This window comes from Parasteatoda tepidariorum, chromosome X1 (assembly GCF_043381705.1).
Source record: "Parasteatoda tepidariorum isolate YZ-2023 chromosome X1, CAS_Ptep_4.0, whole genome shotgun sequence".
NCBI lineage: Eukaryota > Metazoa > Arthropoda > Arachnida > Araneae > Theridiidae > Parasteatoda > Parasteatoda tepidariorum.
The window spans coordinates 7,792,248-7,815,216 of NC_092214.1; the positions used below are offsets into that span (position 1 = coordinate 7,792,248).

Consider the following 22,969-nt stretch of genomic DNA (forward strand, 5'->3'; position numbering starts at 1 on the left):
CTTCCTTCAAGCCTTGCCAGGTGCTGTATTTCAACAGTACAATGCCCGCCCTCATATTGCTAGGACTGTTCAATCCTTCCTTGCATCGCGACAGGTACAACTTCTTCCTTGGCCGGCGTATTCCCCGGATATGTCGCCGATTGAACATGTGTGGGATTTCGTTGGTCGGCGTCTCGCTCGTAATCCTCGTGCTGTTGCTTCTACAGACGAACTTTGGATACGCATACAAACAGTAAGGAATTTTCTTCCTTAGACACACATTCGAAGTTTGCTTGACTCCATGCCACGTCGCGTGGCAGCATTTATTGCGGAGCGTGGTGGCTACACAAAATACTGATTTCGATCTCCTGTTATTGTTTGTTTGCTTTGAAAGTTTAACTCTACTGTGTATTAAATTTCATTCAATTATGACGATTCCTTCATGGTGTTGCAATTTTCACAAACAGGAGTTTTATATATATACATTATATCATTATATATGGAGGCCACTTTCCATAAAGACCACTTTTAACATGTGATTTAAAATTTTTTTACCAAAAATGAAACCAAAAATTTATATTTAACCGAAGAAAAAACAAAAACGCTAATGAAATCTAACAAGTTACAGAAGAAGAACGTGAATGTAATAAAATCAAAATAGGTTTAATTGAAGTTTGAAGATGTTTCTAATAATCGTTATTCAAATCCTTTCCCTTGCTCCTCGTAATCAAACCTGTTTTGTTGTTTATTACACGTGCTTTCTAATTTCGTTATTCTAATTTTCCAGACTTTTCTTTGCTCAAATATCAGTTTGTGACCTTCACAGGAAATATTTATCTACTTTTGATAAGGATTCTAAATATATAAATTAGGGGAGGTCTTTAAAGAATATTCTGTAAACAAATTTCACGTTAATATCAAGGAATATCATCAACTGTTGATATTAACAACTTTAACTGTAAAAAATATCTTGTCAGTTTTTAGTAAAGGAAAAGGAAAGAAAATCTTTCCAATCTGCAACAAAAAGTTATCCTTGTTAGTCGTGGTAATTTTTATTTCCTTTTGTGACCTATTCCTTCCACAATGATATCACACTTTAACGAAATAATATGAGCGAACAGTAACAGAATCTTCTCACGATTTCGTGATAGGAGATGAAAGTTTGATTCAATAACATTCTTCAATAGATCATGTTCATATTTACACATCGGATTAATATTACACTCAGAGCTACGAGACAAGAAAAAGCTGTATACACATTAAATGCTTATATTTTTTATTTTTTTGTCAGCATTTTCTAGACTTCTTCGAGAGATAAAACTCCTGAACCATATGTATTCGAAGTAAAAAAATAAAGATGATAAAATGAAAGCATAAACTTAGCCAAAAATTCTTAATCAAATCAAAATGTTAAAAAAAATGTAGCAGCTCTTTTTTAATTTAATTTCACTTGGTAAATTTCTCAAAAAATGTAATTTTGAGCCTAAATGCGTTTAAAACAATGAGCGTATATCAATGTTTTAATAATATTATGTTTGCCTTTTTAAAATTCAATGGGTTAAAGCAAAAGAAAACATAACTATTCAAAAACGTTCATGAGTTGTAACTTATAAGGTTGACACAGATATTATTAAGTAAAAAAGAAACAGTTCAAACTAGCGTGATATAAATCTTAGATATCAATATCTTTCATACTTTTATGGGGTGCAAATGGGGTACGCAATGTGCAAATAATTTTTAAAAAATTTTATTTTTAAAAAGATGTTCAGAATTTCAAAATTATTTAAATGTGATTGTTTTTATCAAGGGTCATTCTTTTGCAAACACTGTAGAAACGTTGAAGATTCCCGTCTTAATTCAAAATTATCCTGCATTCTCTTTCTGTGATGTTCTTCTACAATTTGTATTAACTGTTCTACTAATTGCCAAAAGTATTTAAACCATTCTTTGCACTAAGCTCACACAGATTTTTACATATATGAAGGAAAAGAATGAGCAATATATTTGATATCAAAATAGCAAATAAATAACGAATAATAGTTTGAATGTCACATTGAAAATTGAAGGATACCCTTATTTTATGCATTATATTTCTATACTTTCAGTAGACCTGAAAAAAAGTAAGTAAATTGAAGTAGGTAACAACATCATGGGACTTGAAAAAAAGAATGCAAACGAAAGAGAAGCAAAAAAGTAGAAAGTAAAAAAATAAGAAGTCTTAAAATAGGAAGAGTAGAACTAAGACTATGCATTGAGTAGCTGTAGTTGTAGTTCATTTACGTCGCACTGGAACCTATTGGCGACGGTCTGGGAGACATTCCTGAGGATGATCCGAAGGCATGCCATCACAATTTTGATCCTCTGCAGAGAAGATGCCCCCCCCCCCCNTGCAGAGGAGACGCCCCCCCCCGCTTCTGTAACCCGACGACCTGCACGTGAAGTCGAGCACTTTAAGGTAGAACAGTTTAACGAGGGTCAATACCACGCACCCTCGGTCCCTACATAGACTGATCCAAGTGGTCACCGACCCGCAGACTGACCGTAGTCAGTGATATTTGACTTCGGTGATCTGCTGGGAACCGTGTCTTAATGATCAGCCCACTGCGATACGACTATACATTGAGATGGTCAGGTTATGAGCTAAAAAAGAAAAAGTAGTTGCTGTTAATAAATTTCCATTCATTCTTGCGTAAAAGCGTCGGTGCTTTTTCGTATCACAGAACATGAAGCTCAAATTAGACTTAAATATAGTAAAAATTAAAACTACAGCTGGGCTTTCCGAAATACAAAAGAGCAGGATTACAACAGAGAAAGTTGCAGACTTGTGTACCAAAGTCACAGCACAACTTCAAGGGCTTACAAGTAAATATCATGAAAACGTTTAAATGAAGTGGGATAAAGGTTACAGAAATCCATACTGAAGAATGAAAAAAGCATCCTGCGTCATGGCAGGAATCAAACCCTCTACCACGATATTACAATACCTCTAAACCTTGGAGACTTCAGAATCTAAAAACAGCAAGCAAAATAAGAGCTTAATAAAAAACAGACACCAGTATCAATTACAACAAAGATATTCTTATATATATATAGGACTGCAGTTTTTTTTTCTCAAAGGATTTATAAGTTCTGTCACATTAAGGAACGGATAGCACATATCACAGAACGACAGGGCAAAGAGGTAATAAAAAATAAATCCTGGGCTTCGACGGGAATCGAACTCACTACCTTACCCTTCTAAGATTTTTGTTGTTGTTGTTGATGTTACTTTACGTCGCACTAGAGCTGCACAATGGGCTATTGGCGACGGTCTGGGAAACATCCCGGAGGATGATCCGAAGACATGCCATCACAATTTTGATCCTCTGCGGAAGGGATGGCACCCCCGCTTCGGTAGCCCGACGACCTGCGCGCGAAGTCGAGCACTTTACGGTAGCACAGTTTAACGAGGACCAATACCGCACACCCTCGGTCCCTACGCAGACTGATCCAAGTGGTCACCCACCCTCACACTGACCGTAGCCAGTGATGCTTGACTTCGGTGATCTGCTGGGAACCGTGTCTTAACGATCAGTCCACTGCGGGACACCCTTCTAAGAATGAGATGGAAGGCCATTAACATGAAGTCTTAAAAGCACCTAATCTGAGCTTAAAGCTTAAGGAAAAATAAGTGAGATTAAGAAAATGAAGCACTCGGGAAGCATACCAAAAAAAATATTTAATACACAATTTTATCAGGTTGTAAAAAACTGATCGTTAAGACACGGTTCTCGGCAGATCACCGAAGTTGAGCATCACTGGCTGCAGTCAGTGTGCGGGTGGGTGACCATTTGGATCAGTCTGCGCAGGGACCGAGGGTGTACGGTATTGGTCCTCGTTAAACTATTCTACCGTAAAGTGCTCGACTTCGAGTGCAGGTTGACGGGCTACCGAAGCGGGGGTGCCATCCCCTCTGCAGAGGGTTAAAATTGTGATGGCACGTCTTCGGATCATCCTCAGGGGAGTTCCCAGTCCGTCGCCAATCGCCCATTGTGCTGCTCTAGTGCGACGTAAATGAACTACAACTACCACAACAACTACATATGAAAAAAATTTAAATCACTCGTCGTTCGTTAACTGTTTAAAAATTCAAAAGAATTGAAGAAACTTACAATTTGAAAACATTCAGTTTCGCTCTTTCCGCACTGCATTCCTAAAAATCATAGGAAATTTTCTGATATTTTTAATTTTTAACAAGATGTTGCAATATTAGGTAGCTATTATTTTGCAATAGCTGCCTTATCTATTTGTTTTTATAACAAATTTTATTGATTTCATCAAATATGTTTAATGGAGTTGAATTACGTTTGAACTCAGAAAAACTACTTCCGATTAGAATTATGATCAGTGCTATAGATTGAAAGAAAAGAATGTGTCTATATATTGCAAATAGTTTATTCTGCATCACTAGTGCGACGTAAATAAAGAACTTACCTATAAATAGCAAGTTACAAAAAACAGATTGTAAGTATTATATTTAGTATATATTTCACTTTATAAACTTATTAATTTGAAAGATTTTGCAGATTTTTTAAAATTTCAATTATGATTTACTTCATAGTTCATAACATGAATATAATTGCTTCATAAGTAAAGAAAACATAAATTTGAGTTCCATTCTGTCTATATGAGTTTTGAAGGTGTTTAAAAACATAATAACTAAGTAACTCGATGTCTTACTAATACAGATGTTGCATGCACTGATTACGTTTTTAATAAGTGAACTTTATTTTTGAAGTATTGTGAAATAAGAATTTTTCAGTAGTTGTAACTTTAATCTCGCTGATTTCTCAAATTGCAAAATTTTATATGATTTCTGATTTCATTCAAGCATGAGTTCACGAATAAAATTACAAACTTTAATTACAAACTTCGACGCGAAGATTGTTTTATAAAAATTTCAGTTCACCTTATCACCAATTATCACTCATCTACTTTACTCCAAAGGGGTGATGAGTGGCGTAGTGAAGCACAACGAATGTTCTTAACAATACTCCGTAGAAAGTAGCTGCAACTATTTTAGTACTCAGTAAAACAAATGTATCACAGTAAGATAGAGCCGTGATGGCTCAGGGGATAGAGCGTTTACCTTCCAAGAAGGTGAACTAGGTTTGAATCCCAGCGATGGCTGATCTATACGAATTCCGCGTTCGGCTTGCACCGACTACAGGGCTGACGTTAAACATCCTCAGTGGTAGACGGAGAGTCCCCTTGCCGTCAGGCTAACCTTGAGAGGTTTTCGTATTTTCCCTCCCCATGTAACGCAAATTCAAAAAAAGTCCTCCACAAAGGTAAATTTCTACCAATGCTTGATCCAGGAGTTCCCTTATTTTCTGAATTATGTTCAAAATTACAAAGCTACGACGTTGAAAATTGGTAGTCGCAAACTCAGAAGTGTGTCGGATGTTCAACGACGGATATAAAATAAAATAAGATAGAGCTGTAGTAGCTCAGGGAATAGAGTGTTTGCCTCCCAATGTGATGACCTACATTTGAATCCCAGGGGTGGTTGGCTGATACGCAACGACCACAGTGATGAAGTAAAATATCATCAGGGGTAGACGGATCATGAGTTAGAATCTCCTTGCCATCGGGCTAATCCTGGGAGGTTTTTGCGGCTTTTATCCCTTGTAATGCAAGCGTGGGTTAGTTCCATCAAAAAAGTCCTTCGCCAAGTCTAGTTTGACTCTATGCTTAATCCAGGAATTCCCTTGTCTTCTGGGTTGGTTTCAAAATTGTTGAATCAAAAACGGATTTGAACATTGACATTCGCAAACTCAGAATCAGGTCTTCTGTTCAGCACTGGTTATAAAACAAAATAAAATTACAGTGGGATGATACGAAACACATAAGAGTTTGGGAAATTATTTTTACGTATATGAAATTATATTACGTTTCTGTATATGAAAAGCAGAATTGAAGACAGCAACAAACTTCACGTTATTTCATAAACAATTTCAGACGTATCATAATCTTGCCAACATTGGAGTTTTTGGGATCGAAAATATTTAACATATTGTAACGTGATATTGTAAATTATTTTGAATTTTAGGTACTTGTGAATGTGTGGGCACATTCAATTATTTGTGCTAAGATTTAACTACGCACTTTAAAATGGATATGAACGCTCAATTTGGTGTTAACTTGTAAAAAAAAACTGTTCTTTCACGCGATTTTTGTATTGTTCAACATAAAATTCAGAGCGATATTACATCAAAAATTAGAGTATTTATAGTTTTGTTAGAAGAAGCGACAGTATTTATACGACATCGTGAATTGAATTGAATGTGGGGTTTAGTGGCACAATGTCCAAAAAAGGAATACGACATCGTGATTGATAGCGACATTTTAATTTCGTGACAAGCGTATTTTGCAATTGTCTAAAATTGCATTATTTAATATTTTTCTGATGAGACGAAAAACAAATTGTGTGTGTGTGATTTTTGTGATGTGGCAAAATCTATGTCTTTAGCTCTCCATCTATGTGAAAAATTTGAATAAATGTGTTTGATATACCAAAAGGTTTTAAAATATCACGCAATAATAAAACGGATTATTTTCCCATTTTTATTAACAGAAAGTCACCTAAATTACAATACATAAGAACTGACAATCACTCACTTTATTTGAATGAGTGCAAACGTAAAAGTTAAATATGCCATTAAATATGCAAATCACATTTCCAACAATAAATGATTAAATGGACGGTAAACTTCCCTTCAAAGTAACAGAGAAACTTATGCACCGGAAATACATTTTATATTTACAAAGTGAAATATTTTTATAGTTTAAGAGTTGTTGACCATTCTTTAAACTCAAATGCTCAAACAAGCTGTACAAATTTTGTAAAAAATTAAAGAAAAAAATTAAATGTTGATAAAGTGGGACAGAGCATATTCAAATGAAAATTTCCACAATATCTAGGAATTGTTTTCCATTTCTTTTGATTTTTTGTTTTGTTTTTGAGAAAGGAATATAAATTATTTTAGCGTAGAGCCACATGAATCTAGAATCCTTTGATCCATCCACAACGCGCATGACAAATAAGCCATTCGATAGATGGAAAATAGTACTGCAAGTGCGAAAGTGGCTTTAATTTTTGATATTATTGGGATGTTTCAATTTTTTATTGGATCATAAACATTTATATTATTTGCATTGATTACAGAACACATAAGGATATTTAAAGAAAACAAAAATTTTCCTACACTAAATTTTAAAATACAGCAATTTATGGATTTTAATAAACTTTGAGCACTTATAAATAAATAAGAAATATATCTGATCTAAGGAATACATATTCTTTAAAATTTCACTTTTCTTTACTTTAAAGCTTAGCAGGACGGATTAGTTAAGGAATTTAACGTACTGTTTGGACGGTTTCATTCAATACACTTTGATACAAAAATATAACTATGAAGTATCACTGCATAGTTTCTGAAAACAGAACATTTATATGCATGTTACATAATTCAAAAAATATAAATTATATGTGTATACCATAGTATTTTTTAATACCATACATCAATTTGCAACAATATTTGTACATCACATTGCATTTGAAACTGTTTAATTCAATATGTTTTTATGTTTTAATAAATGCAAACTTCATTTTTTTAATATTCCATCTTTCTCAGTAGTGATTCAACCGATTTCTACAGCGTTTTATTTTTTCCTCGCTTAAATATAATTTATGCGTTCCAAATATGTATCATTTTTTTACTTTATCTTCGCCAAATTTTTTTTAAATATATTTTATTGGTGATCATTATGAATCACCCTGTATGTCTCAAAGATTTGAACTTCAAACTTCTCAAGGGGTTATAATAACTTTAATTTAAAGTAAAAACCATTTCTCAATTGAAAAATAAATTCGTTGAATAATTCTAAAAACAGGATGTATTTACGAGGAGACATCAAATGTAATTTATATTTCCGACTTGTATAATTATTTTGCGTTAAAATACGTTTGTTAAAAATAATTAAAGTTATTGATAGATGTTAGATGTGATTCGAGTGCAATTTAAAATTAATTTATTAAGCAGAAATCAATTTTTTTTATTTGACTTATATTTTTTCCAGATTATACCGCAAAAAATGTTAAATAGTCTCGAAAGGGAATCATTTCATAATATATTACAAATATTGCTGAAAATTACTACATTTTGCATTTATGTTTAAAAAGTAATGTAATAAGTTAAAAGATGAAAAGGTATACATTTATTATTATTAAATACAGGAAAGTGCAAGATCATGATCATATAAATAAATTCAACTTTGGTAAAATAGTAACAACATTTACATCTATACATCAATGAGTACTTTGTTTATAGCAATAATTTATTGTATGGCTACAATTCGAGATTTTTGTTTCATTTTTACTTTCTAAATTCTATATTAATTACACGTGATACTTTTAGTCTTTAGATACAAAGATTATTCAATGATTTTACTAAAAAATGAAAACAATTCAAAGTTTATTAGAATCAGGATTGATACTTTGTTTTCTTCAATGCCAAAAGTTTATTTTAAACAATCAATTTACTCAGTTGGGAGCTTATTGGAATCTTCCCTTATAAAATAAGTAAGGCTGAAGTCCGAATTTTTAAAAATATTTTAGGTATGAATTTAAATATTGCGAAAACTTCAATAAAAGTGCTAAAATCTCAATAACAAAAATTTTGTTTGAAGCAAATTAAATTTTGGGACGTAACGCAAAATATTAAAAAAAAAATCAAGGTGATATAACATTCTAAAAAAAGTCGTTGAATTATTATACTAACTAAAATACTTACAAAATGCAAACTAGTAAAAAAGTTTAAAATTTTTATGGGAATTGCAAAAAGTTGCTTTTAAGTTGAACTCAAAAATCAAAGAATTACTTCATTAACAACCAAAGACTTACGTGTTTTTTTTTCTTGGTAAAATTTGAATAAAGGTAATTAAAAATTAATTACGTCAAATTTATGACAAGAGAATTATTTTTGTGATTTTGTGACGCGTTTTTAGAACAGTCAGGTCCGATTTTAGGACAGTCCGGATAGACGCGTTGCAGTTGCTTGTGAGAGGCGTGTTATATTTTAACGATTTTAAAGAGAATACTTTATTTTTATACTCCGAAAATTATTCCCTCTCACTGTAAAGTCTGACTTGTAGAAAATAATTTTAGAGAAAATTAGATATACATTGTTTGTGACTCAATGAGCACTCCCCCCCTCCCCCCCGGAGCTGTGTTTTTTAACTGGTGCAATTGAAAAACTTAAGGGAAGAAGGTTTGCTGTGATAATTTAGTGAATTTATAAACACGCGTAAAAATAAAAGTCTGGCAACAGCAGGAAATTGTTTACAAAGCACATATTCGTTATCAGCACCGTCTTGATTAATAACCTGGCAGAAAAAAAGTTATATTCATACAACAGACCATAATATGTTTTTTAATCCAAATATCTTACTTTTTCAGATTGTCACATGTTATTTATTTCTATTAAGATTTTTAATTGTCTATAATTCCAGCAACTTTTTAAACTGATTAACCTTCATCCAACCACGTAGTGAGACTAAGTCACCCTAAAAAAAAATTTCCCAGAATTTTTAAATCTATGTTCGGTACTGAAATTTTCCTTGATATTTAATATATTAAACAATCATCGAAACAATTTTCGCAATTTATTTCGCGTAGATTTATATTTAATTATTTTTTTTTCGCATTAATCGATAAGTAAAATAAAACCTGGCTGAAATTTCAGAGAGCCGATATAATTGCTCGCTTATTATTCAAGTCAAAAACTTAAGTTTGCAATTACATTAAAGTTTGTCCCATTTTCAGAAAGTTGAAACCTAAATTCTCTAAAACTAAATTTGCATAAACCGTTTTTCAAAAGATTGATAAATATTTCAATTGAAGGGAAGAAGAAAATGCATGAGTACTTTCTTTTATAGACTGCTGAAAGAAAGCAATTAAATATTTAAGTGAATTTATTTTTAGATTTGAATCAATAAAATAAATTCATTAATTTTCTTAGTAGGAGAATTTAAGATTTGAATGACTAATGCACACTGGAAGATTTAAAGAAAATCACTGTTTTTTTGATAAACAGAGATCTTTAGTTTTAAAACCAGCTTAGATTATTATAGATAATCCAAAGTATTTTTTTAAACTAGCTTTCTTTAGATTTTTAAAAATATTATTATAAAAACTATTTTCTTATTTTTTAGTTTCTTGAATAAAAACAGCGACCACAATACAAAACATATCATTAGTTTTCTGTTACAAAATTAGCAAAAATCATCTCAGCTCGTATTTAAAATAGTTCTGTTAACATAAATATTAGAATGTTTTGATGAGGAAAACATAACTTTACGCGTTATTCAATCTCATTACTTTCTAATAAGCATCATAAATATTGACTCAAATGCAAACTCTGTAAAGACATAAAGTAGGCATTTAAACCAATCGCCTCAACCGTAGTCGTGAATTTTCTGTAAGTTGTTAAGTAAGAGAGCATTATTTCCTCGAAACTCGACTTTTAGTATTAGCTTCCCAAAACACCACGCACTTGATATAATAAGTGACATTTGATGTAGTTTCTTTATTGAAAGACTTTTTAAGGGTATTTTGTAAAGTCGGATCTTTCCACTCTATTGAGCTAACTCACAATGAGCGTCATCAGATAAATGATACAATAAACACAAATTTACACAACCTTTGGTTTTATAAAAGTTTGAGGCACAAACAAAGCAAAACTGTTCATATAGTTCAAAAATATTTTGTTGTCAAAGATGGCATTTGCCCACCACCCGAACTGTTACTGTCAACTTGACTAAATGATGAAAGACAAGAAATTGGAAAAGTTTTAAGTCATGAAAACAATCTGCAGTTATTCAAATGAAATCAATAGAATGTCCGTTCAGTGTAATTTCACGAAACGAGTTTTAAAGTTTCATGATAAATTCTTTGGACGTTGCCATGTTAGAAAATCCACTGCTGCATTTTCTCTCAGCCACAGTATTATAAATATTCTATAAGTTTTTGTGTCGCTCATTTAACTCAACTCACTTCCCCATTCGCTTTTCTCAACAACTCCATACGCACTTCATGTTCTCGAGCTTTAAGTCTTAGAGCAGCTATGCTCGAACTTCTTCGATCAAAATCCACAGGACTTGTAGCTGGTGGTGATACGGGAGAACCAGTTGATGAACGTGGCAATGCTGCGGGTGGAGTTACAGTAGGGGATGGTTGTGAAACAGTTGCAGGAGCAGAATTAGCACTTGCAGTGCTCGTCGCAAGTAGGCTAGGATATGGTTCCGTGGCAACAGGACTTAGTTCAGGAGAAGTTGTAAGCTTTGGCCTGTTCTGTGCTGATAAGTTAGCGAGTAATGTTTGAAATGATGTTGGAGGAAATGAACCAGTTACGGAATAAGGTGAAGATAATGCTGCTGGAAATAAGCTAGTGTAAGGCAAATCTCGAAGGGAATAGCCAGCTTGAGTCAAGAAACTAGGAGCTGGGCGAAACAGTCCTGATAAGCCAGGTGGTGGTAAATAAGGTGGAGGAAATTGTGGATGATGGTGATGGTGAGCTACTGCTGCTGCGTTCAAAAGACCAAGGTCATACGATCTAGGATAGCTCAGAGCACTGAATGGTTTTCCAGATCCTGGTGCAGATGCTGGTAAGGACGGTAGCGCTGTAGATGCTGAATAGGGATTGTAGCCTTGACTTTGTGATTGTCCACCAGCTGCTTTTTCTTGCTTCCGCCATTTTGCTCGGCGATTTTGAAACCATACCTATAAGTAAAGGGAGAAATATGTTACAATATATTTTTACCCACAAATTTCATTAATCACTACACTTACTTATTTTAATTTTTAGTAAATATTTATTATTTTATTTAATAATAGTCGAACAAATTATGAATCGTAAGGTATACAACTTTTTATATCATTTTATTGAGTATAATTTTTAATGACATCGCATACCATACAATTCAAAGATTTTTCGATAGTTTAATTATTATTAAACTATTGTTAAATAAAAAAACTACAAATGTCTTCTAAAAGTTGCATGGAATTATCTTTGAATAAATGAATTTTATAACTGTGTGCAAAAATGTTTAAATTCGCTTAAGAAGTTCTCGAGATTTGGTGAAATACGCAAAAAGTAAAGTTAACATTAAGGGGTCTCAACTTCGAACCGCTTTCCTGACCAAACTATTGGAACCATATTTCAGGTGGCTACCTACCATATTTTGGAGATTCATATCCGTCGAACAAAAGGTATGATCATTCAGAAAAATGACGTTTTTGTTCGTAATCTGCTTTCGAAACCTAAAATATCGCCTGCATTAAATAATAAGCATATTTGAGGTCATCTCTTTGAGCCATTAAGATAGAGTCCTAGAACATAAAGATCCGATCGTTAGATCAAAAGTCATTTAGGACGGTCCATTTATTTACTTATTTTTTGCCCATTGTACTTTAAAAACGATGATATATGATGAAAATTTTTATTTTGCACTTTTTGTAAACACATAAAAACACGCAAAAAGTTTAACGTTCTCATTCTAAACGCCATAAATAAAATTAATATAATTACCTCACTTTTCGCTTAAAATGAAAAGTTGTCTTTTTTCTATAAAAAATCCTCCAATGCAATTAAAATAAATACTTTTAAAAATTAAAAAAACTTAGTTACTACTCAAAGTGAACAAAAGAGCAAACAGATGGTGAAGAGAAACTTGAGATTTATAATAGATCATTAGCGTCTTGAAGCAGATGATTTGCAACAACAGAAGAGAGAGTTTTTAAGCGGTCTCTTCAAAATCTTTGTCACCTAATTAGCCATTTCAAGCGGGTGATAATAGAGGTAACATGGTGTATACATTAGCAATAGGATTAGCATCCGCGGCGACTATGTTTGTATTAGTGACTATAAACATTTCAAATAAGGCTATCGCATTATGCAAGCGGCTGCTTTTACTGTTCTGTGCTAATAGCATATCCAGGATTTGCATTCGAAAAGAGCGTTTTCTTTCTTTGGAGAAAGAGAAGCTGAAGTTTTTTTTATTTTATTTTGTTTTACTGCGTGCTTAAGTCACACGTAGGTTACACAATGCTGTAACCACCGTGAATTAGTGAATGTAGATGGGTAGTTTTAAAAAGAGAAGAAGAAAAAAAGAATCTTAAATATTGATTTCGTTTTTAGACTTCTTATGACCCACATAAACCAGTTCTCGAATCATTTTTCTATCCAACTAAAGTCGTATTTATTAAAGTAATTCTTCTAGAATAATTTAAAACAATGAAGAAAATGCTAGATAAGGAAGTTCAAATATAATTCCATATCCCATTATGAATTGTGGAAAATGAATTCTGTGATTAATCAATTAGTTTTTCGTGGGGAATATAAGCTTAAAATTTTTATAACCGTATAAAATAGGAAAATATAGCATAAAGATGACATTTTATGAAATTGATTTGCGTAACGTAACTTACTAAAGTTTATGCGATTTATTTATTTGCTAATTTGAAAAATATATAAATAAAAAATAATTCTCGTCATGAAAATATGATGCTTTATTTAGTTGAGAAAGAATAAATATGGTGCAGTATTTAAACTATTGTAGAAAGAGGCTCATTTGCGAATTTTCTTACTGCAAGCTAATCTACTAAGATTTTTGATTTCAAACACAATCATAATTTATGCTAAATGAAAATAATAAAGAAAAAAAAAATAAAAAGTGATAGATGATAAATAAATTATAAAAAGGCGTCTTTTTTCATTATTCAAAATAAAATCTAATTGCTTTGAATTATATACTACCTAAACTACATAGTATAGTTTAATTATTATTAAACCTAAATTATTAGTTTCCCTTTTTAACATATCATTCAAGTACTTTTAAAAACTTTTATGTGAATTTTTTGCAGTTTTTTGTATTTTATATATATANCAAACAGTTTAACTAACTTCAAGATTATTTAAGTCTTTTAATGTATTTGAATATATTTTTCCTGTAAGGACTAAAGAAATTTTATGTTAAATACATCGCTAAGAGCATTAATTAAGCATTTAAATACTGATTTTCTGAAATATGATTCTTATAATACTGTTAATAATATAAAAATTATATTTGCATGTCATAATTAAGTTTTGAAATGTTTGTTTATTTAGATATTATTATATTAAATATTATTCCATTTAAATATCAAGATGTTTAATTATTTAATTAAAATCTTAATATTTATCTTTCAAATTTTTTATTACAGTTCAATAATAACATTTAAATAAATTTCCAAATTAATCTACAATACTTTATTAAATTTTGATTTAGTAATTTTTTTTGAAGTATTTATTAAGGTTTAAGTTAGTAATTATTAATAAGTAATCATTTTTGAACTCATGTCAATTAACTACCATAAATTTGGATAATATAATTGAACATTAAAACTCTCTAATCTAAAATGACGTGTTATTAAATGAAAATGTGTTTCATGTGAGCTCTTAATACTGTTAATCGAAGATGGACATATATAACAAGACGGAAATGACATTATCAATTGCAGGAAATTATAAGAAGTCATTAATCTTCAGAGAAGTCGAAGTAGGGAAACGTTTGTTATTATCGACCCCAATTAATCGATAGAACAAGAATCATTGACAAAGGTCAACGAATAAATCACTCATCAAGTCTGAATAAGATGAAAATAATCATTTCATACATTTATCATATTGAAACATTTTTCTATATCAGAGAATTGATTGGAATCTTAAAGATAAATGATATTTTTCAGCTATGTACATGGAGAAAAAACATTCTGGTAATATTACTATACTTGTATGGTAATGACATTTCTCGTAAAAAACGTAATTATGGTAATAAAACCCAAATATGTGTTATTTAAACCATTTATTCGGTAATTTCTCCATTCATATAGTAAGATCTACAGGAAATTCTGGTTTTCAAAATTATGGTTCCTATTATCACACAATTAGTAAAAATACAAAATTGAAAAGTAAATTTAACCGAATAAGTGGTCTTAATGCTATGCTCTAATGTATAATGATAAAACTACCTAACAGAATGGTACTAAAACCGTTATTTATTGTTAAGTTTACTAAAAGTCATCACCACAGAGCTTCGGTAAAGATTACCATGTTTTTTTATGTTCCCATAGAGCCAGAAACATGGTAATTATTACTTTATTCTGGTAATTTTAACCATAATTTTTCTCAGTATAGCAGTATTAAAAAAATTATGAACAAGTCTATATTATTTCATTTTTAGATTTAAGATATTTATAAGACTTAACGCGTTGCTGAAAACTTTTAATTCGACGATCGTGCTTGTAAACAGTTGAAGAAAAATGTGTTTCTGACTATCATTTGAAATTGAGCGTAAGTCGTAAATTTGGAAGCTAAAATTATCACGTTTTTTGCATGAAAACAGTCGACGGCAGTAACCGTCATTTACAGGGAAAAACACATTTCGCTCTGTTCATAAAATCAACACATTCACAGAAATATACTTTTCAGCTGAGAGAACTTAGCACATACGACAATTATAGCTGCCATTTGTTTGTTCCAAATTGTGTAAAACATAAAATATCAAGACAAAAGAAAGAAAGAAGAAAAAAACGATGCGTAATTTGAAATCTTAAGCCTTTTTTTCAATGTATTACAGAATAAATAATTAACAAATAAATGCATTAATACACCTCGTATTAATGATGTTATTTTTTTGCAAATTAAAATGGGCAAGATGGCTATAGCCGTCATTTACAGCAACGTGTTGAGGAAATAAATAATTAACAAATGAAATAGAACGTATAATAAGATCGAAACTTATTCAGAGTGGCCTGTAATTACCATTTTTGATGTAAATATTTTAAATCCTTGTCAGAAATATTGTAAAACAAAGTATTAATTTGAGAAACAGATTATTATTTAAGCGAGTAAGAAACAAAACTCTATAAAAATTTATCGAATCACTAGTAAGGAAGGGGGAATTGAAATAGTAAAAAGAAAGTTTGATTGGCTTAGAAACTTGGATGTATTTGCTATAAACACTTTTAATCAACAACTCCTTTTTTTCTGCAATCAAGCTGGTTTTGATCTCTACATGCACGCTTTTATCAGTAGCAGTGATTTCGATATACATTTTGTTCTGTCCTTGCTTAAATTAACTACCCTTGCATACTTTTTTACTTCATTTTTTTTACAAGGATTCAAAAAATGCATATGAAAGGTGGTTATTACGGATGACTTTAAATCAAAAACAGTATAGTTACAGATTTACTGTAGTGAAAACTTTCTAAGTAAAAGTTTTGTCAGTACCTTTGTAACGCTGCTTTAAACTTAAATGAATGATCCCTATTTTGTCTAGATTAAGTTGCAAACATGTTCACACTTTTGGAAAGTTTTATTTTTAATCATGTATTTTTTTTTTTTTTTTTTTTTTTTTTTTTTTTTTTTTTTTTTTTTTTTTGCGAAATTGTTTCTTTTTACTTCGTTTAATATTCAAAAATTTAAATGTCGAAAATACTTAAAGATTTTGTTTATTTAATTGGCAATTTGCTTTCGAAAATAATGTATCTATATAATGAAAATATGTATTAAATGAAATACATTAGCTTTTCTACCAAAGGTAATGAAAATTACTTGATTTCTAATCAAAGCTAGCAATTAAATAAAGTATATACCAGAATTATATAAAGTATATAACCGAACTGAAGCATGTGTATTAAAAAGTTTAAATCCAAACTATATATTTTGAAAGATTCAAACAAATTTAAACGTTAATAAAGCGAATTTGTTTTAAAAAAATATTAAAATATCTTAGGCCTAGCTGAGAGATTTTTTGTCTCTCTCTTGAAAAATTTTTCAAACTAAGAATGTGTTGATTTCGCAACACCTAAAACATATTAGCTGCAAGTAGAAAAATGTTACAACTTACAACACTTTTTATACTAAATAGACGATTTTTGAAAACATGTTTTAAATAGATGTTTTTGTAGACTTCTATACAAGTAAAAATACTTAAACAACTAACTGTTTCTTAAAAAAAAAAGAGCTATAAATGTGACAAAGTAATAAATAAAGAAAATATTCTCACTTAATTGGAGTTTGAATGCCTATATCTATATAATTATAAACATTTAAGTGCCCAGATATATCGCTACTAGACTTACAGGAGCGTCTGCAATTCATTAAACTTTTTAAACACAAAATCACATGTGACGGTAACGAAAATGATAGTTGTTTAACACAGAAGAAATGTTCGCTTACAATTTGAAAGGTAGTTTTTATTTCAAGAGGGAAAAAAACATGTTGTTAAAAAAATCTCGCCGACAAATATCATTATTTTAAGTAACCACCAAACAGTTTAACTACCTACGTGCATTTCCTGTCCTCTATTTTACCCTCGTTCAATTTTTAAGCGATTCGCCACTTATCCATTTTCAGAGGTATCTTCTAATTGGAAAGCAAGAGTCTAATTCAAAGCAATAATCGGAATGGGACACTAGCCTCTGGCCTTACGTCTGGGAACCCTTTTGTGATAAATGATATCTAAAGGGGGGATGACAGCTCTCCAACATACTGTTTCAGATATCGTTATTCATAATTGGCGTTTCAATGCTATTGTTGGCGATAAATCGACCAGAATCATATCCGATGTTGAATTTATTTCAAATTTAATGCATTTTCTTACTTTTTTCAAAGAATTCAATTTATTCAATGAAGTACGGGAAATAGCATTTTTGAATAAATTAATATGCTGATTAATCTCTACTGTTCAGTGAATTTTTATATCTATGGTTGATTTTTTGGCATGTTTGAGACATATAAATAATGAACAGAAATCATTCGTGGTCTCCATAAAAAAAAAATTTTTCGTTTTCCTTAAATTAAAATTGTGAACGTAATGAACAATTTTTGCTGTTATGGTTACTATAATTATGATGTGACAAGATGTATTATCTAATATGTTTCAGTACTGTATCAAATACTGTATCAGTGAGTTTTGATACCCATGTTTGATTTTTTAGACTGTTTGAGACATATAAATAATGAACAGAAATCATTCGTGGTCTCCATAAAAAAATTTTTTTTTCGTTTTCTTTAAATTAAGATTGTGAAAGTAATGAACAATTTTTGCTGTTATGGTTACTATAATTATGATGTGACAAGATGTATTATCTAATATGTTTCAGTACTGTATCAAATACTGTATCAGTGAGTTTTGATACCCATGTTTGATTTTTTGGCATGTTTGAGACACATAAATAATGAAAAGAAATCATTCGTGGTCTCTATAAATGATTCTTTCGTGTCCTTTAAATTAAGATTGCGAACGTAATGAACGATCTTTGTTGTTATTGTTACTATAACTATGATATGACACGATGTATTATCTAATATGCTTTAGTACTGTATCAAAAAAATTTTGAGATTTTGACATTAAATTTAAAAGTTGGTTCATACATTTAAATTATTGAAAGCTACGATTCTGTGAATAATTATATTTCAATTATATTTCAAATTATATTTCAAACAAGCGAGAAAACAGAGTTAAAAATTAATCTCGCGGAATAGCAAAGCCGAAACTCTAAAATTGAAGTGAATTACTTTTTGCATTTTTATTTTGACTTGGAAACATTTTGAATTCTATTTGTACATTTTTATGACTCTTTGTATAGATCTTGTTACCTCATCATCAAGAAATTTGAGCCAGATATTAAAATTTTATTGTCTTTAGTATAGAATAACTTTTTGTATGGAATAACTTTAAATAAATTTTCAATATGGAATAATAGAAGACATAATTTCAAATCTAAGATCTACAACATTTAGTTAGTTTTTAAGCAATATATGCATTAAAATAATCACCTGTTGCCGTTCAATTAAATAAACGGAATCTATTCTTATTTTACCTCACAATTTCAGCTTAAAATTTTAATTATTTAATATGACATCAATAATTCCTTGCTGAAGTAAATATTTAATGATTGCCACCGTTTCAAACCAATTTCAAAATTCATAATTTATTTTTCTTAAAAGATATCATTAAAGATAACAAGGTGTTCCTTAAAGTTCTGGTAAGAAATCATAATTAAATTATAATAAGCAATGCACTTTGATTAAATCTACTTTTAAAAATTAAATAATTTATAACATTCGTCATAATCCACTAAGTATATGCCCTTAGTATAAAATAAGCAAAACGCATATTTTTAAAATTTAATTCAGTATCTGTATCTTTTTAACTAATAGTTTTATACTTAACTATGGCATAATACACAATAAGAAATGATAACTGAGTATTTCGATATCATTAAATTATATGTTCAAGCTATAAAATATAATTAAATGATATATTCAAACTGTAAAATAATTTTTTTAGATTGCCCAAGGGAGTCATTTTGACTGCTTTTTAATTTAAATTAGAAAAACAATGATGTACATAATGACACAATTTCTTAGAATTTCGTGACTTTTTGCACAACATATAATTTTTTTTATTGTTAATATTTACTAATAACTTGTTATACAGCTGTAAATAATATAAAATTATTAAAAATTAATTTTAAATAAATTTCTTTACACATTAGTCATTCTTTCACAATCCAGTCATTTTGACTGCTTTTGGGCAATATACAGGTATATACTAAGCTTCAGTCTTTCTAGAGATAATTTTAATTAAGTTTATTTAAGTAAGTCTTTTCGTAAAAGTAAATTTCTCACTATAAAAATACATTGGAATTTAATTAAGAAACACTATTTAAATAACTTTTATCATAGGGAATTAATATAGGGATAAAATAAGGATATAAAGTTACCCATTGGCGTCTCAAGCCAAAAAATAATCCATTATCTGGCAACCCTACTTATTCACACTTAAAAAATAGGCCTACGCCCTATAGGGGGAAAAAACTAGAAAGAGTAGAAATGAAACTATCCTGGACAAATGACAATTACTCTTCAGAAGCAATGACATATTATTTCATCCAATTAACTGCGAAAAGGCCCGTAATCTCCAACAAATGCTTCTACCTACCGTTTTTGAAAATCAAGTATAAGTAAAGTTGTTTTTCTTCTTCTGTCTAAGCAATTATCGAATCAGTAGGGGTAAAGAATATGCCCACGATGATTTTTTTTCCCATTGCAAAGAAAATAATTATAACTAAATATCTAATTGAAACTGATTGATTGTTGGTTGAAAAGTCAAGTGGTCATAGAACATTAGCGCTCCCCCTTTTTTTTCCAACGGAATAATTTTCTTAACTAGCTACTGCTTAAGTAACAATTGTATAAATACCTAGTTATTTACGCGTGAAGTAAATACTAGGCGTAAAGCTAAACCCTCTAGGTTTAAATTTTGAGAAAAATAATCGTAAGTTCTGAGTTTTCTGTCCGCGATAGCTAATATTTCGTATAAAGGATATTTTTGTTTTGCTTGTCATGAAAACAACACGCCATTTCTATAAAATCATATTGTTAGATAACAGTCCAAAGTTCTGTCCCCATTGTATTGTCAAATTTTTCTTTTTTTAATTTTTTATAGTGTATATAAGAATTATTTCTTCTTATTTTTAGGCATAATTTTCTTAACTAGCTACTACTTAACAAAATGATAATTTTATAAATATCTAAATAGCGTTTTTGAATGATATAGAATACAATCCCCCATCTTTTTTTTAAATAAAATATATATATATATATATATATATATATTTTTTTTTAAGAACTTTGTCTCGCGGTAGACTGATCGTAAGGACACGGTTCCCAGTAGAACCCCGAAGTCAAACATCACTGGCTGCTGTCAGTAAGCGGGTGGGTGACCATTTGGATCAGCCTGCGTAGGGACCGAGGTAGCGCAGTAATCGGTCCTCGTTAAACTGTTCTACCGTAAAGTGCTCAACTTCGTGTGCAGGTGTTGAGCTACCAAAGCAGGGGAGCCATCCCCTCTGCAGAGGATCAAAATTTCAAAGGTGTGTCTTCGGATAATCCTCAGGGATGTTTCCTACACCGTCGCCAGTAGCCCATTGTGCAGCTCTAGTGCGACGTAAATAAAGTAAAATACCTACCTAATATCAAATATACAATACAACATAATATAGTATTTATCAAATATCTAGCAGTTGTAGTTGTAGTTTATTTATTGTAGTTTATTTATTGTAGTTGTAGTTTATTTAAAGTACCTACCTACCTTGAGAGCTTTAAATTATTCTGTTACGAATTGTAGCTAAGACTATTTGTTCCTTAATTAAAACAAATAAAAAATGTGTATAAAGGTAAAAAATTCTTCCCACTCTAACATAAATAATTTTATTCCTTTTAATTTTAAAAAAAGCTAAAAAATTTTTAACTATGGCTTAAATCCCTGATACCGACTAAATACAAAAAATGCATATCGATGCACAAATAACGAAACTTTTTCTTTCTTCTCTAAGGATATTTTCTTATTGCCATAAGATCAATTAAAGTTTTCAAAAATTAAATTAATAAATATACAAAAAAAATATATAATTTTTTAGAAAACATTTTTTTTTGAATTATTGTATTTTCCTAAATGCTATTTAAATTTTCTATTTATCTGGTTTCTACTACATGTTTTCATTTTAAATGACTAAAATTTTAGAAAATCGGACTGTGGCTAAACGACAACGAGCATTTCCTTTCATAATTATAATTTGATAAAATTGTTAGCACTCAAAAATGAAATCCTCATGACTCAAATCCCTGATGTACCTTTACTTTTAAAAAAGCTATAAAAATTTTAACTATGTCTCAAACTCATGATACCGATTAAATAAAAAAAAAATGCAAGTCGGAGCGCAATTAACGACATTTTTTCTTCTTTGTATAAGATACTTATCAATTAAAGTTTTCAGATATTAAATTAATAAATAAATAGAGAGCTTATTTTTTCGATTTTTTTTTTATAAATTATCGTACTGTTTTAAAATGCTATTTAGAATTTTTATTTATTCGGTTTTTACCGTAAGTTTTCATTTTAAATTGCAAAGATTTTAGAAAATCGGATTGAGACTAAATGACAGCGAATATTTCCTTACATTATTATAATTTAATAAAATTGTCAGCGAAATTCTAAATAATTACTTTTTATATTTTTACTTTCATAACAAATTTAATATTAGCTGAATTCCGATAGCTAATTTAATAAGGGAATGTATATTTTCTAACAGTAACAACACTGAATAATTTTATAATCTAACAGTAAATAATAATGATTTAATCTATAATAATTAATGTATAATAATTAATATATAGTAATTAATATATAATAATTAATATATAATAATTAATATGTAATTATTAATTTATAATAATTAATCCATAACAAAAAAGCTGAAAACTTTAATCGATGGCTCAACTCCCTGGTACCGATTAGATACAAAAAATGGAAGTCGACACACAATTAACAATTTTTTTTCTTTCTCTAAGGATATTTTCTTTTTTCTGTAAGATACTTATCAAGTTAGGATTTCAAAAATTAAATTATTAAATATATAGGGAACATACATTTTTGAAGAGTTTTGTTTTAAATTATAGCACTTTTTTAAAATATTAAAATTTTTATAGATTTGGATTTTTACAACATGCTTTCATTTTAAATGGTAAAGATTTTATAAAGTCGGATTGCGAGAAAACTCCAATAAATATTTCCTTACATTATTATAATTTGATGAAATTGTCAGGGAAATCCTAAAAAATGACTTAATATATTTTATTTTCATAACAAAATAAATATGAGCTATGCCCCGAAGACTGTTGTAATAAGGGAATATATATTTTCCTATTTAAAACAGTACTCAGTCTCAGTATGTTATTACGCATTTCTTTATCTCAACATTATAACTTAAGCATATATTCAGACGATGCATAATGTAATGGTGGCTTGAGATATTAATCTGCTACCTCACGCATACTTG

The 22,969-nt window shown here is 30.0% G+C and overlaps 1 protein-coding gene across 2 annotated transcripts in view; it reads right to left on the reverse strand.

Annotated features, from left to right (window-relative positions):
* Positions 1–6,571: 6,571 nt before the first annotated feature.
* Positions 6,572–22,969, reverse strand: part of LOC107448374 (homeobox protein aristaless) — a 182,600-nt gene continuing 166,202 nt past the window's right edge. For both annotated transcript variants that reach the window (XM_043045785.2, XM_016063543.3), the window contains exon 4: positions 6,572–11,800. In XM_043045785.2, the coding sequence (XP_042901719.1) occupies positions 11,066–11,800 (735 nt within the window). In that variant the 3' untranslated portion in view covers positions 6,572–11,065. The remainder of the gene's footprint in view (positions 11,801–22,969) is intronic.